The following is a 16,211-nucleotide window of genomic DNA, read 5'->3' as shown; positions in this document are numbered from 1 at the left end:
TGACTATTTAATATGGATTTTGTTCTTGTTTAAACATACATGTGCACACACATACACACACAAAAAAGGCAAACATAAAGAGATATTTTCATTATAATAGAGTTAGTTTAAGCAGCAGTTGGAAAGGAGGATTATCAGTTATGAGATACTTAATAATTCCCAACTAATGGATGTAAAACCAACTCAAATTATATTACTATGATACATGAGATAATTTTTGAATGAATATAAATTTTTTGTATGTCTATGTGTAAATGAGTACTCAAAGAGGGGAAGAAAAGAATAATCACTGATTTCAAGATTGCAATTTTGTCCTACCTCACCTCTGAGCTTCAGAGTCCAAGAATACAGGATCACAGACTGTATTTATGGGTTTTGATTCATTTTAAAAGTTTGACATAAGAGAGTGAAGCATAAAGCAAAAGCTATGTTCTACTTGTGCACATTTCACATCACCCTTGACTCATGTAGATTACTTACTAATTATACTGAATAATTTTATTTCTTATACCAAGATATAAAAATTAATAACAAGGTAAGCATTATTACTCTTTTTCCTTCACTTCTACTTCTCAGTCATTCCTATGAGATGCTTATTTAATCTGGTGATTTTAATAAAAGACTTAACTCAGTCATCTGAATAATTAAGAGCACAGATTACCTCATCAGTAACTGTTGGCAGCAGTTATTTAGTAATACCCACATATAGATATAAGATATTCTTACATTATTCTGAATTATATATCTGGTATCAGTTATTTTCACTCAAGTATTTGCAAAGTACAACTGAGTAATCAATTAAGTGGTAGAAATAATGCCCATTATGTCAAAGAAACAGTACACATGACTACATTCCTGACAGGAACACACATTTGTTAGATGTATGTATTTTCTCAGCTGTATATATCTATGTCAGTACAAAGGCAGCCTCATTCTTAAAAAAAGATGACCAATTAAACCATTAGTTTAGTGTCATTCTACTATACTTCCCCCTTGAAATCCATAATTATTTCCTGACTAATTTAAATATTCAGTCACATATTCAAATAATGTTTGCTATTCTGATGTTAGCAAGTACTCAGAATTTCCAGTGGAGATAAATTCAAAGAAGTTTTCTCTACCCTCCCAATAAATCATCATGTCCATAGAAGTCCAATATTTCGGTTTTCTCATGTACCATTTAGGAGCTGAAGGTTTGGAGTCAGTTAAACCTGATTCAATCACTTACTTGTGATCTTTTCTAAGTTACTTAACCTTTTAGCACTCCAGTTTCTTTGCCTGTTAAATGGCCTCATTAGGAGCTTTATAAGGATTAAATGTTGTAATCTGTGCAAAGCACATAGTGCAATGCCAGAAACCTTCATTGTAAAACTCTCCATGGGAGGTCAGCCATGTACAGAAACTGTGTGATAAATGGTAGTTATTTTTCTTATCATCAGGATCATTATTATTCAAAACACTCTGCTCAGCTGCTCACAGCCAGACTTAACGAACAATTGTTCAAGAAGAACATTTTTCAAGGTTTGCTTGAGACTACATGATCACCTTATACTGCAGAGAAAATGAAAGGGCTTTTATTTAATTTCTAGGCTGCTTTGGAAACATAAAATCAGAGGCAGAGGGTGAAGGAGAGATGGACTGCTGAATAAGACCCTCAAATTTATAGAAGACTTAGAATATCTAATATGATTCATACAGTTTTGACAGATTTGAGTTCTACTCAGTACATAGAAATAGGAAGACAAAACTAGGCCAGGGGAACTCTGCATAATTTTAACATGTTCTGTCCCTGAAAAACACTAGACAGATGAGTATTCTTGAAAGAAGCTGTTTCATGTGCTAAAATCTAAAATATGAGATTTATGAGATTTATTGAGCAAAAGAAAGTGCTCAACAGATGCCATTTGAATCAAAATATATTAATGCTTGTTAGGTAACATATTGGGAGCTGTCCTGATGGTTCAGTGGCAAAGAATTCACCTGTAATGCAGGAGACTTGGATTTGATCCTTGGGTCAGGAATATCCCCTGGAGAAGGAAATGGCAACCCACTCCAATATTCTTGCCTAGGATATCCCATGGACAGAGGATCCTGATGGTCTGCATTTCATGGAGTTGCAAAAGAGTCAGACATAACTTAATGATTAGACAACCACCACCACAAGGTAATATATTAGGATTAAAGCCCTAAAGTTAAACAATAGTGTCACAAACAGTGGCTAGAAGGAAAAATTTAGATTAAGTATTCAAACATTATTATGTATAGATCCAGTTTAGTGGTAGATGGGATCTTATAAATAATTTTATGGAGTAACAAGGGTAGATGTTTAGAATCCAGAAAATCTGGTTAGATCTCCCATGCTGGGCCCACTTCTATTTATTAATATATTTATTTCATATATATAAAAAGAATTTGATAACCAGCTGTTTAGCAACACATACTATAAAAATTTGAAAAGCCAATAACTTAACAAATTACACAAGCCTTTTGGAGAAAAGCAACATGAAGAAATGGAGCCTAGGACAGAACTCTGAAAGAGGAAAACATAAGACAGTGTAATAGTCAGAAGCTAATTCCAAAGGAGGAGGAATACCCAAATATATGACTAAGTGGGGTAGGTGTCTGAAGGTTGGTACACACTCTGTCCTGAAAGAACTGATCATATGAGCAAGATTGAAGTAGAGAAGGTAACAGTGAAACCAAAGGTCAAGCCTTCAAGCAAGGATCAAAACATCGGACTTGAGAAACACAACGGGCAGCTACTGCAGGATAATGAGAAGGAAGGTCATGTTGCTTTGAGGGAAATAATTCCAGTTGCTGAGGGTTGAATAAATTGGAAAGGAGAGAGGTTGGAGATGGGTCTCTACCTTGAAGGCTGTCTCAGTAGCCCTGGCACATGGTAAATGAATTCCAGATAAAGATAGTGGCAGTGTGAATAATGAGTGGTTCTCAGCAATGTCCCAAAGGGCATAGTGACAAGTAGTGATGGACTGAGTGACAAAGTCAAAGGAGAGGGTGAGAAATCAAACATGATTTTATTCCTGTGGCTCTCTGAACTGTTCAGACACTGGTGTAAGAATGTTTCTTAGGAAAGTATACTGAACTAAAAGCTCTGTTTTCGTCAAGAGGCATATAGACTCTGATAAATATAAATGCTAGAATGTGGGAGTCAAAGAAGCTTTACATGTATATGAGCTCATGGAAAATGAGGACAAATTACTTGGAGAATGAAAACATGTAGGAAAAAACTATATTGCAGATTTTAATATACCAGGGGACATTAAACAGACAAACCCAACTTCACTTATGTAATCAAACTAACTTCTAGACAAATTTTTTTTTTTTCCTTTTTTATGACCACTGCAGTGCTTTGGCATATGAAAGCTCAAAAACACTTGTTAAAGACCAGCATAACCCTTGCTTACTTCTATTTCCATAAATCACCAAGTAATTTGATTGAATAATTTGTGTGAATTAAAGAATATTTGTATGGGTGCACCCACCTCATAAAAAAGTTAAAGGAAATGTTGAATCAGGGAATTAACTTCAAAGATGTGTAAAATTCCCTCTGCTAATTATCAGCTAGCAGGTTTTTCTCAGTTAAACAAGTCTCCCTATTGACTAAATCATTTGTGTTTTTCCTTTTTATCCTTAAATGAGTTAACTAAAACTCAACTTAGACTTTTTAGGATGAATACTGTTTTTCTAGAACATACTGCACTTAGCTCAAAAACAAAAGCTTTTATTTTCTTAATTTAATGGAAAAATGTTTTTAAGGACTCACATTTTTTAAAGAACATTGTGAGGTAAATTAATATAAAAAAAGTAAGATTATTGAGACATCTGGGTTTTGAAAATGAAGGCAACTTGTATTTTGTACTTTGTCTTCTCTAAGTATTTCTTATTTCTCCTCAGTGCACCTACTATGTTCCAAAGACAAAAGAGGAGACAAGGACAGTTGTTTTGATCTTCATTTTTAAAGACATCTGTGTAAGGGAATTAAAAGGAGTCCTAGGGAGAGAATATATATTTATTCCAGTCCAACACAATGATTTTGGCAAACAATACTGAATCAACCTGGAAATTCTACTCCCTTTAATATGCTAATTAAAATATGATACAGTCCTCTTATGTTTTGATAAAATTATAACACAATCCTACTTCACACAATTTGCATTATCTTTGACACACAATCCTACTTCACACAATTTGCATTATCTTTGACATTTTTATCAATATTTTCCAGGAAAGGAAAAAGAATCTCCTGAGGTATTAATTTTGTTACAGGTCTCTTAATGAAATACATGAAATAATAATTAGTTATATCAAAAATCTATACCTTTCAGTAATATCTAAATGTAAATTAGTTATAATGAAATCTCTATCTCATTGAGTTATGTCATCTGTCTTAACAAGTGAAATATTTTAAATAAAGCTAGTTACAGTGTAAAACCACCTGGAACTTATAAATTAACTTAACAGGATGAAAAGGGGGAGAAAATCAAATATCTCTGTATCTCTGTTTTAGTGCCTTTTCTAAAGCAATAGCTATATCCTCTAAGAACTACACAACTGCCAGCCAAGCAGCCCCCTTTTCACTGCCACAGCTTTGAGTGGACTTTTGTATATACTTTTCTGCCCTTGTTTCTTCAATCCTAGACATGGTGGTTTTTGCTGTTCTCTTCACCCTGCCTACGTCTCTGCCATGTGTTCTGTCTCCTTCATCACTGAACCTGCTGGGATCCTGACTGAAACAGTCATCAGTACTAGAATTAGCTCAGAAAATAGACCCTCCAGAAAGTTTACAGGTACAGGATTTTATATATATTTAAAACATAGATGGATAATCTCAATGCCTGGAGATATTTAGAACTAGTAATACATGACATTGTAGAATAGTTTTGTACTACAAAATTATTATTTTCTAACATAAATATCATAAATATTTTTGCGCAGACTTTTCTTTTCTGAAGTTCTCAACAGATATCCCTTTCCTAAAGGTGTAAATCGAAATCAATCTATGCATCACCAAGTGGGTTAATGAGCAGCACTCTATTTCCAATTTTTATGGGTGAAAAAGCTTAAAAGTCATCTAAATAAGTAGATATACAAGTTTTATACTGAGAGAAGTTAAGTAGATAAAAAATTGTTATATGAAAATAACAATATGTAGAAATTGTGTTTCCCCTCATGATTCTTATGGCTTGAGCTATATTTGTCAGGTTGCATGTGTACACGATTTATTCTTAAAAGAATTGGTTTAAATCGATTCCCTTCCTGGTTAGTAGACATGTAGCTAAATGGGGGTAAGAGAGAAAACAGAGCCTGAAACCAGATTTGCAGGAAGGTTAAGGTGCTTTGGGAGATAAGCTGGCAGCAGATGAATATGTGCTAGAAGAAGGATGGCTCATGACAGCTGAACAGGAGAGATGAACAAGGAAAACAAGAATTTAACCAACAGAAAACTGGGAGCATCTATTTCCCTTTGCTCAAATGCCATGATTAGCTTCATGTGTTAGTGTAAAAAGGAAAAGGTAAGTCAAAAATAAAGCAGAGCAAATAAAAATGATGTTAAAAATTTAGAAGACAGAAAAGTGATAAAGCTAAAGACAAATCTCAAAACATAGGGGCTTTTTTTTCATATACTATTTTGGAATTGATATTCTATTTAAAGTCATAATTCAAATTTTAGTAGGAACATAAGTAGAGAAAGAGGATATTTTTAAAAATGCAATAAGTGTATATGTCATACACAATATAAATGTATATGCATATAATAAATGTACATTAATATATTTTGCATTTCCATATATACATGTATGGTGGTAAGCTAAGAACTGTTTGTGAATCAGTTAAATGTAAACAACAATCAAACACAGTGGCTCCATTCTAAGTTCCAGCATCTTTTTTTCTTTTTAATATTTTATTTACTTTATGTCTTTGTTGCTGCACGTGTGCCCTCTGATTAGGTGAGTGGGGAATACTCTTCATTGCAGTACACAGGCTTCTTCTTGCAGCGGCTTCTCTTGTTGTGGAGCACAGGTTCTAGGCTCACAGGTTTCAGTACTTCTGGCTTATGCTCTCAGTAGCTGCAGCCAACAGGCCCTAGAGCGTGGGCTCAGTAGTTGTGGCCCACAGGTTGTGCTGAAGCATATGGGACCTTCCCATACTAGGGATCAAACCTGTACCCTCCTGCATTGGCAGGAGGCTTCTTAACCACTAGACCACCAGGGAAGCAGCAGCATCACTTTAAAATTCTATGTTCCTTGAGAGTGTTGAGTTTCTGATTATTTATGAACCTGGTTCATGATTTTAAATGTAACCCAGATAAAACTGTCTTCTTCTTGTATTAAATCTAGTTTCAGCCTAGAAAAATAAGAGCTGTCTTTCAAAAACATTAAAAAGCTATGGAAATCTTGGGTGGGGCTTTTGTCAGAACATTAAGGAGGAGATGACATAGCATATCACATTGTATTATTTCTTTAAAAATGTCACTAAACATTTATTCTTGCTAAAGTTCCACTCATCATGGCAACCTCGTAAATCTCTTTCCTCTGTGTGCCTTACTCACACTTACTCTGTTTCACTTTATTTCAGGTCCCTTTTACCTTTCCATGCCTTTGCCTCTATTTCTCTATAATTCTTCATCATATACAAAGCACAGTTTGAGGCTCAACATTTCATGCAGAATTTGGCCGAGTGATTGCTGGATTTCATGCTACGTCAACTGGAGGTCAATAAGTGGTATTTAGCTGGTCTCTTCTGAAAGATCCCAGAAGTCTTACATATATATGACTCCTCAGCAGTGATGGAGGGAAAGCTAAGCTTCCCTGGCTTTGCCTTTCCATGTGGTCACAGGGCTTCTCCATACAGTCTGTCCAGTTGAAGAGTCAACTCCCTACGTGGCAACTCAACTAAACACTTCTAAAGTCTCAAGAGGAAGCTGCAAGACCTTTTATACCTAGTATATTAATTAACATCATTTTCTCACATTCTCTCCATTACATTGATATCTATAGTTCCTACATATTATCTGGACTGCAAAATAACTATATATTCATTTAGCGGTCATGTCAAAAGTTAGGTATCATTTTTTGTTCTGATCCTTTTACTCTCCAAGTCTCATTAGTAAGATTAAATAGATAATAACTTTTAATGCAGACTATTCCCAGCTGGCATCTTGCTGCTTAACTTGTCTTATTTTCCCTCTGGTGTCCTTCAGTCTACCCTAGATAAAACACTCAGAAACCAGAAAGACTGAAAAGAGCATGGTGTTTTGTTCACTATATAACCTGCAGATTGACTTATACCACTATCCTGTAGGCAGAATCATAAAATGGCCCCCAAGATTTCCACACCCTGCTATATATGCCTTGTTCAATTTCCTTCCCCTGGGTATGAATGATACTTATAACTTTCCTTTGAATAAGATAAAAGTAATGGTTTATCCTTCCATGATTATATTACGTTATGACAAAGATGCAAAGATTTTTCAGGTGTAACTAATATCTTTAATTAGTTACTATGATTAATAAGAGATATTTTCCTGAATAGTCATGATCTAATTAGGTACTCTTAAAAAGAAATATGTTCTCTTGCTGGCCAAGAAGAAGCAAAGAGCTTTAGTATGAATTCTAATGGGGAGGAACAGCATCTAGGAATTGGTGACCTTAGTCTTAAAACTCTAAGAAACTCAATTCTGAGTTTGAATACACCTAGAAGACTCCTCTGGGGAAGGCAATGGCAACCCACTCCAGTACTCTTGCCTGGAAAATCCCATGGATGGAGGAGACTGGTGGGCTGCAGTCCTTGGGGTTGCTAAGAGTCCGACACAGCTGAGCGACTTCACTTTCATTTTTCACTTTCATGCACTGGAGAAGGAAATGGCAACCCACTCCAGTATTCTTGCCTAGAGAATCCCAGTGACGGGGGAGCCTGGTGGGCTGCCATCTATGGGGTCTCACAGAGTTGGACACGACTGAAGTAACTTAGCAGCAGCAGCAGCAGAAACTCCTCATTCCAGATAGGATCACAGCCTGGTCAACATCCTGATTGGGAAAGACTGAGGGCAGGAGGAGAAGGGTGTGACAGAGGATTAGATGATTGGATGGCATCATTGACTCGGTGGACATGAGTTTGAGACAGGAAGGACAGTTAAGCCTGGCATGCTGCAGTCCATGGAATCACAAAGGGTTGGACACAACTAAGCGACTGACCAACAACAAGACCCTGATCAGAGAAATTAGTGCCTCGATTTCTTTCAGGTGGGAGCTGTGAAATAATGAAGGTGTGTTGCTTTAAGAGGTTAAGTTATTTAACAATTTTGTTTAAAATATTTCAATGGGTTTCCAGGGCCCTTGTGATAAAGTCTTCAGTATAGCTTGCAAGATGCTCCCTGCAGAGGGCTCTGCCCCTCTCTCTAGCCTTCCTTCTTACAGGTTCTCTCTTGATGAACAGGGGCCAGTTATTTAAGGCTTCTTTCATTTTTTCACAACTCAGACTCTCTCTTGCCTTCATGGTTTTATACTCATCTGATCAACTCCACCATCTCACTGATACCACTCTGATAAAAACCACAGTCAACTTTTTCCTGAATTGCTCTAATCGTCTCCGACTGATCCCCATGCCCTTTACCTTTCTCACTCCCACTACAGCCTGCATGACAGAGTTGTTAGACTAAAAATGTTAAAATATAAGTCAGATAAAAATCCTACTCCACTCAGAATATCACAAAGTCTCTCATTTCTCTCTGGTTTTTTACTTTGGTAAAAACCACAGTTGTCAAAATGGCTTCAAAGACAGTTCACAGTCTGATCCTCTATTGCCGCTCCAGCTTCTTCTTTTTTTTTTCCTTTTCTTTATACTTCAGCTTGTTCTGCCTGAGAGCACTATTGTACCTTCTACCTGAAATGCTCTTCCCACTGGTAGACACACAGCTTATACTCTTACTTCTTTCTGATTACTCAAATGGCAACTTACCGATGTGTCCTTTCTTGACCATGTTATTTAGAATAGCCACATCTCCCAGTACTTCTTAAAACTTTCCCTTTTTTTTCTTCTCTATACCACTTAGCATGGTCTCTAATTCTGAATGCACATGGTTGTTTCATGTGTTTTTGCCCCCTAGAGTGTAAGCTCCCAGGAAGATATGGATTCTGGTCCCCATCACTGCTGGATCCCCAGTACCTAGAACAATGAATAGTACATAGTAGAAAGAGAATAAATACTTGTAAAAAAGCTTTAACTAAAAAATAGTTTCACTAAAAAAATAGTTTCACTAATACAATATTGTAAATCAATTAAACTCCAATTTTAAAAATTCTGTGTTATTTTTTCCTAACGCTCTCCTCTCCCTTTCTCTTCCAACTCCCCAAAAGCACACTTTTTTAGTCTTCCTAATTAAATTTTATTAACCCCCCTATTTTTAGAATACACGCACACTAGTAAAGTAATGCTCAAAATTCTCCAAGATAGGCTTCACCAATATGTGAACTGTGAAATTCCAGATGTTCAAGCTGGTTTTAGAAAAGGCAAAGGAAACAGAGATCAAATTGTTAACATCTGCTGGATCATGGAAAAAGCAAGAGAGTTCCAGAAAGACATCTATTTCTGCCTTATTGACTATGCCAAGCCTTTGACTGTGTGGATCACAATAAACTGTGGTAAATTCAGAAAAGAGATGGGAATACCAGACCACCTGACCCACTCTTGAGAAACCTGCATGCAGGTCAGGAAGCAACAGTTAGAACTGGACATGGAACAATAGACTGGTTCCAAATAGGAAAAGGTGTACATCAAGGCTGTATATTGTCACCCTGCTTATTTAATTTATATGCAGAGTACATCCTGAGAAACGCTGGGCTAGAAGAAGCACAGGCTGGAATCAAGATTGCCAGGAGAAATATAAATAACCTCAGATATGCAGATGACACCACCCTTATGGCAGAAAGTGAAGAGGAACTAAAAAGCCTCTTGATGAAAGTGAAAGAGGAGAGGTAAAAGTTGGCTTAAAGCTCAACATTCAGAAAAAGAAGATCATGGCATCCGGTCCTATCACTTCATGGAAAATAGATGGGGAAACAATGGAAACAGTCTCAGACTTTGTTTTATGAGGCTCCAAAATCACTGCAGATGGTGACTACAGCCATGAAATTAAAAGACACTTACTCCTTGGAAGGAAAGTTATGACCAACCTAGACAACATATTGAAAAGCAGAGACATTACTTTGCCAACAAAGGTCCATCTAGTCAAGGCTATGGTTTTTCCAGTAGTCATGTATGGATGTGAGAGTTGGACTGTGAAGAAAGCTGAGTGCCGAAGTATTGATGCTTTTGAACTGTGGTATTGGAGAAACTCCTGAGAGTCCCTTGGACTGCCAGGAGATCCAACCATTCCATTCTGGGGGAGATTAGCCCTGGGATTTCTTTGGAAGGAATGATGCTAAAGCTGAAACTCCAGTACTTTGGCCACCTCATGAGAAGAGTTGACTCATTGGAAAAGACTCTGATGCTGAGAGGGATTGGGGGCAGGAAGAGAAAGGGATGACAGAGGATGAGATGGCTGGATGGCATCACCGACTTGATGGACGTTAGTTTGAGTGAACTCTGGGAGTTGGTGATGGACAGGGAGGCCTGGCGTGCTGCGATTATGGGGTCGCAAAGAGTCGGACACCACTGAGTGACTGAACTGAATTGAACCCCTCTGTTTTTAGAATAGATCATGTCTCTCTAAAAAACATTTTTAGATAACCGTATATGTATCCCAGTTAGAGTAATAATCATATTTAGTCACGCAACCCACTCCAGTACTTTTGCCTGGATAATCCTGTGGACAGAGGAGCCTGGAGGGCTTCTGTCCATAGGGTCACACAGAGTCGGACACGACTGAAGTGAGTTAGCAGCAGCAGCAACTGCTGCTACTAACCTACTGTTATTTTCAATTGTCAAATGTGCACCCAAAAAGATAGGTAAGTGACAGTATTCATTATTTGATCCTTCGTAACTGACATAGTACCTGGGACACATTATGTTAGCAGTAAGGTATATAGCATACAAAATACATAAGCAAATCAAATGGGTGATTTTTTCTTTTCTTTAATTCCTCCCTTCAAACTGTTTTCCCTAGCAGGATGTCTGAAAGTGAAAGTGAAGTTGCTCAGTCCTGTCCGACTCTTTGTGACCCCGTGGACTGGTTTTCCAGGCAAAAGTGCTGGAGTGGATTGCCATTTCCTTCTCCAGGGGATCTTCCTGACCCAGGAATTGAACCTAGGTCTCCCACATTGCAGGCAGACGCTTTACCGTCTGAGCCACCAGGGAAGCAGGATGTCTAGCAGGTAACTATTGCTAGGTACATATTTGTTGACTGATTCATCTGTTAACTGAAAGATCTTTTAAGTATACTGATTTACATAAAGGTAAGGAGTTTGAGATATCATTCTGCTTTGTAAAACTAAATGCCTTTACATATTCATCACTAGAAAATAATAAGTGACTGATGGCCTCAGTTCAGTTTAGTTCAGTTCAGTCGCTCGGTCCTGTCCGACTCTTTGCGATGCCATGAATTGCAGCATGCCAGGCCTCCCTATCCATCACCAACTCCCAGAGTTCACTCAAACTCACATCCATTGAGTCAGTGATGCCATCCAGCCATCTCATCCTCTGTCGTCCCCTTCTTCTCCTGCCCCCAATCCTGCCCCCTCCTGCCCCAGCATCAGAGTCTTTTCCAATGAGTCAACTCTTCACATGAGGTGGCCAAAGTACTGGAGTTTCAGTTTTAGCATCATTCCTTCCAAAGAAATCCCAGGGCTGATCTCCTTCAGAATGGACTGGTTGGATCTCGTTGCAGTCCAAGGGACTCTCAAGAGTCTTCTCCAACACCACAGTTCAAAAGCATCAATTCTTCGGGGCTCAGCCTTCTTCATAGTCCAACTCTCACATCCATACATGACCACAGGAAAAACCATAGCCTTGACTAGATAGACCTCAAGTACCACAATAATACCTGAGAGGCAGAAATTGAACGTTAAAGAGAAACAACCAAGCAAACCATGAAGCAATGAGGTGAAGCCACAGATTTCAACCATGGATGGAGATAAGTAGGTGTCTCCATGATCAAAAAGACTATGTAAAAATTAAGGATTAAAAATGAATTATAATTTAGAAAGTATATTTGTATGAAATGAATGCTTCCAAGGTATTAATCATGCTATTTTGAGATTAAAGAACACACACACACAGCTTAGGACAATGTAGCTTTCTTTAAAAAATTTTTTAAATAGCATTTTTCCTTTAGAGTTTTAAAATATATGAATTAGTAACAGACTGTGTTCATCATCAAAAGGATATGGTAACAATCTTCACTCCATTTGAAACAAACATGGTATCTCTACTTTAAACACATTACCTGACATGCTGCTCTTATATTTAAAGCAGTGAAGCACAGGATTCTGGGTCAAAGCTAAATTCCTCCACTACCAATCTCTGTCATAATTTATTAAGATCTAACTTACAACAGAAGAGGAACTTTTCATTCTGTTTCGATTCCTTACAATGCCTCTATTCAGACGCCCTCAAACTTCATAACAATTTAAATAAACCGTTTAACCAGGGGCTTCCCTGAGGGCTCAGACAGCAAAGAATCTGCCTGCAGTGCAGGAGACCTGGGTTCGATCCCTGGGTTGGGAAGATCCCCTGGAGAAGAGAATGGCTACCCACTCCAGTATTCTTGCCTGGAGAACTACATAGACAGAAGAGTCTGGTGGGCTACAGTCCATGGGGTCACAAAGAGCAAATAACACTTTCACTTTCACCAATGTTAACTATTTAATAAACCATATAAATAAGTGAATCCTTCCATTTCTACTACTCTTCCTACTATTGTTATTCAAATGTTTGACATATCGAACTTAGTGCAAAACAAATTACATTAGTAGAAACAAGAAGACAAGGAATATATTGCTTAATAAAGAGTGTTTTTAATATTTCAGAATTACCAACTGAAGAAATTTATGGACACTTAAGCTTAGTATACACACTGCAGTTTTATAAACTTGTGTATAATATATTATGTACTCATATTTAGTGGAATGCTGTTTTCCGGCATCCTTTAATAGCTTCATTTTGTGGAACAGGATTTATTTATTTCAATGCTGTCAGTTTTATAATAGTTCTTGTGTGTCATTTAGAGGCATCCATCCAACATAATGATAAATTATGAAGAAAGAGGACACCAGAATAAATAGCCAAAATAAGAGAAGGTAGATATAGCAAATGCCACTTCTTGATCCTCTTAATCATCATTAAAGCTTCATTTTCTATGCAAAAATTTTTCCAATCTGTCATTAGGCTCTACAAATGAAAGAATCACAAGTGAAACCATAAGTATTTTCTACGTTAGTGCCAGACATTTAACGAAGAGAGAAAGGGAAGGTTGTGGTTTGGGATAATAAAACCAGACTTCTTAGAATGTGAAAATGAGTGATGTAGTCTTATTTTTATTTTTCCTCACACCTATCCAATTTCACAGTCCCTTCTACACTTAATGAGTACCTTGAGTTTTCCCACCTAATTACCAACTGAGTTATTGTCTAACAGACAATGTACCACAAATTTGAACCTCATCAACAAAACTGAGGTGGGAAAATAATCAGTGTGAGGACACTGAAAGCAAAACTTACCAAGGGATGCAGAGATGACAGATCAAGGTTGAGTAGTATATGCCTGTCAAAGATACACAACTGTGCTGTTCCTTTGAGGATTGTTACTTGGGGGCAAAATGGGGCTTCAGTAGGGAGTTAAGCTACATAGTAAAGGAAACATCTCCAACTTTATACTTTCTCTAATAACTTTTTTTTCATAGAATTCAAGGAAAAATTGATTAGCATTTTGACTTTACAATGGCTTGAGGCCCTAGGTCAAAAGAACAGTCTCCATTAATGTTAGCTACTTTATAGATCTCATTACTAATCTTTAATCCTTCCTTAAAATTATGTTATGCCTTATTACATGAAATTGTGATTTATAAATGATAGCAGTGTAAAAGTGTCACTAATTCATAATTTTAGAGAGTATAGCTCAACGAAATTTTCTCTGATATGCTTTATGAAAGAGGAAGAAATTCAAGCCCTTTAATTAATAACCTGCCCTGGAAAACCATCTTTCTAGAAGAGTACTGAAAAGACTTCAGGATAGCCAATAATAGCCTGACATACTCTTTTATTTCAAAAGGAATCATTTGCTATTAATAATGGTAAGCAGGGTTTCTGGACATTTAATGGGAGCATCATTCCTTTAACTTGTCAGTTGGTTTTATGTTATAAAGAGGAGGTGATGGGATGAACCAAGCTTGCAGGCATATATAACATTATGGAAGGTGAAGAATCTACGATGCTTCATCAGACAAGCCATTTCATTTTGTCATTGAGCCATAGCAAAGTCATTGCTATCTGAGGAATTATTGTGAAGTTATCATTTGCTGTCTCAGGTTTTATAAAACTACATATAAATGTTAGAAATCAGTTTCTATAATTGTATCATACATTGGAAATTAAATGCAAATATGTAAATATTTTCTTAGATTAAAAATAGGACATGTACATTCATTTTATTTTTTTCAGCAAAATTAGGAATATTACAAACAAAATTTTCATTACTTGACATTACTGCTGGTTGGTGAAAATATATCCAAACAGGACCCTAAGGGGGCCTTCCTGGGACAGACCCCTCCCCCATTATCCTCTGCTTTAACTCCTCTCTGAAATACCTAGATAATAGTAACTGATGTATATTTCCTGAGTTTTTAAGATGCTAAAACCACCACCAAATGAAAGAGATTAACTATTTAATGATCATGAGCACTTGGCCCCCAGACCTATTAGTACCTAAGGACTGATCACCAGGAAACAATCAGAGAATTGTGCACTAGCTGATCACACACCCTGGGAGATCACTCCTTCACTTTGCCTTTAAAAATGCTTTACTAAAACCCTCAGAGATTTGGGAGTTCAAAAGCATGAGCACAAGCCACCCATTCTTACTTGTCCCTGCAATAAACCTTTCTCTGCTCCAAATTCCAACATTTTGGTATGTCTGGCCTCACTGTGTGTCAGGCACACAAACTTGTGTTTGATAACAAAATTATAGGTAGACTGAATATATTCTTCCTTCCCCTGCTCAAATCCTCTCCCCACCCAGCAGTAAGCAAATCTTCTGAAATACTAAGGAACATTACAACAGCAACAAATAATTAGGCTATAGAAACTGATGGACATAGAATCACACATGCTAGAATATTTTCATACCACTCATCTAATACTGTGAGAAGTAAAACCCTTGAGAAAATGAAAGAGCAAGAGAGGTTTTCACCAAAATTTTATGAATTCTAATATTACAAGAAAATTTATCATGTTCACTAATATTATAAATAAACTTCTTATGTGAGATGCTCATTCATTCAGTCAGAAAAATATTTAGAAGAGAGATTTGTTCACCTTGTAGAAAGAACTATGAATAAGACAACTTTCACTGAGCTATCTTATCACATCATAGCTGCTACTGCTAAGTAACTTCAGTCGTGTCCGACTCTGTGTGACCCCATAGACGGCAGCCCACCAGGCTCCCCCGTCCCTGGGATTCTCCAGGCAAGAACACTGGAGTGGGTTGCCATTTCCTTCTCCAATGCATCAAAGTGAAAAATGAAAGTGAAGTCGCTCAGTTGTGTCCAACTCTTAGCGACCTCATGGACTGCAGCCTCCCAGGCACCTCCATCCATGGGATTTTCCAGACAAGAGTACTGGTGTGGGGTGCCATTGTCTTCTTGCACGTCATAGCTAGTAATGACACAAGAAAAAACCCACACATGCAGGTAATATCTTAATCACATATATTATAGATAAGGTAATGTGCTATAAGGAAGAAATAAAAACGCATCCTGACATAGAAAGTGGGTGGGGAGGAAGGGATTGTGTTCATGGGAGATCTTTTCAACAGAGCATTTAGCTGAACCCTGAATGATGAGAATAGAATAAACAGAGACTACTGAAAGGAAGCATTCCAGACAAGAAAAACAATAAACGGCAGTTGCTCTCCGTGCATGGTGCTGATAAGTTCTAGGATCTTGCCATGCATTTGCAGCCTACCAATATTATGAGACCATCAGCATCTACCTAAATACCAAATGCCTGAGCATCACAGACTTTCTAAATCAAAATCCT

General features: G+C 37.2%; 1 protein-coding gene across 1 annotated transcript in view; it reads left to right on the top strand.

Annotated features, from left to right (window-relative positions):
• Window positions 1-2,663: 2,663 nt before the first annotated feature.
• The window catches only part of LOC112446802 (histone H2B type 2-E-like), a 47,636-nt gene continuing 34,088 nt past the window's right edge, over window positions 2,664-16,211 (top strand). Inside the window, exon 1 of the mRNA XM_024992900.1 lies at window positions 2,664-2,784. Coding sequence (XP_024848668.1) covers window positions 2,664-2,784 — 121 coding nt within the window. The remainder of the gene's footprint in view (window positions 2,785-16,211) is intronic.

This window comes from Bos taurus, chromosome 5 (assembly GCF_002263795.3).
Source record: "Bos taurus isolate L1 Dominette 01449 registration number 42190680 breed Hereford chromosome 5, ARS-UCD2.0, whole genome shotgun sequence".
In the NCBI taxonomy this organism is placed as follows: domain Eukaryota; kingdom Metazoa; phylum Chordata; class Mammalia; order Artiodactyla; family Bovidae; genus Bos; species Bos taurus.
This window is presented reverse-complemented; position numbering and strand designations above follow the sequence as displayed.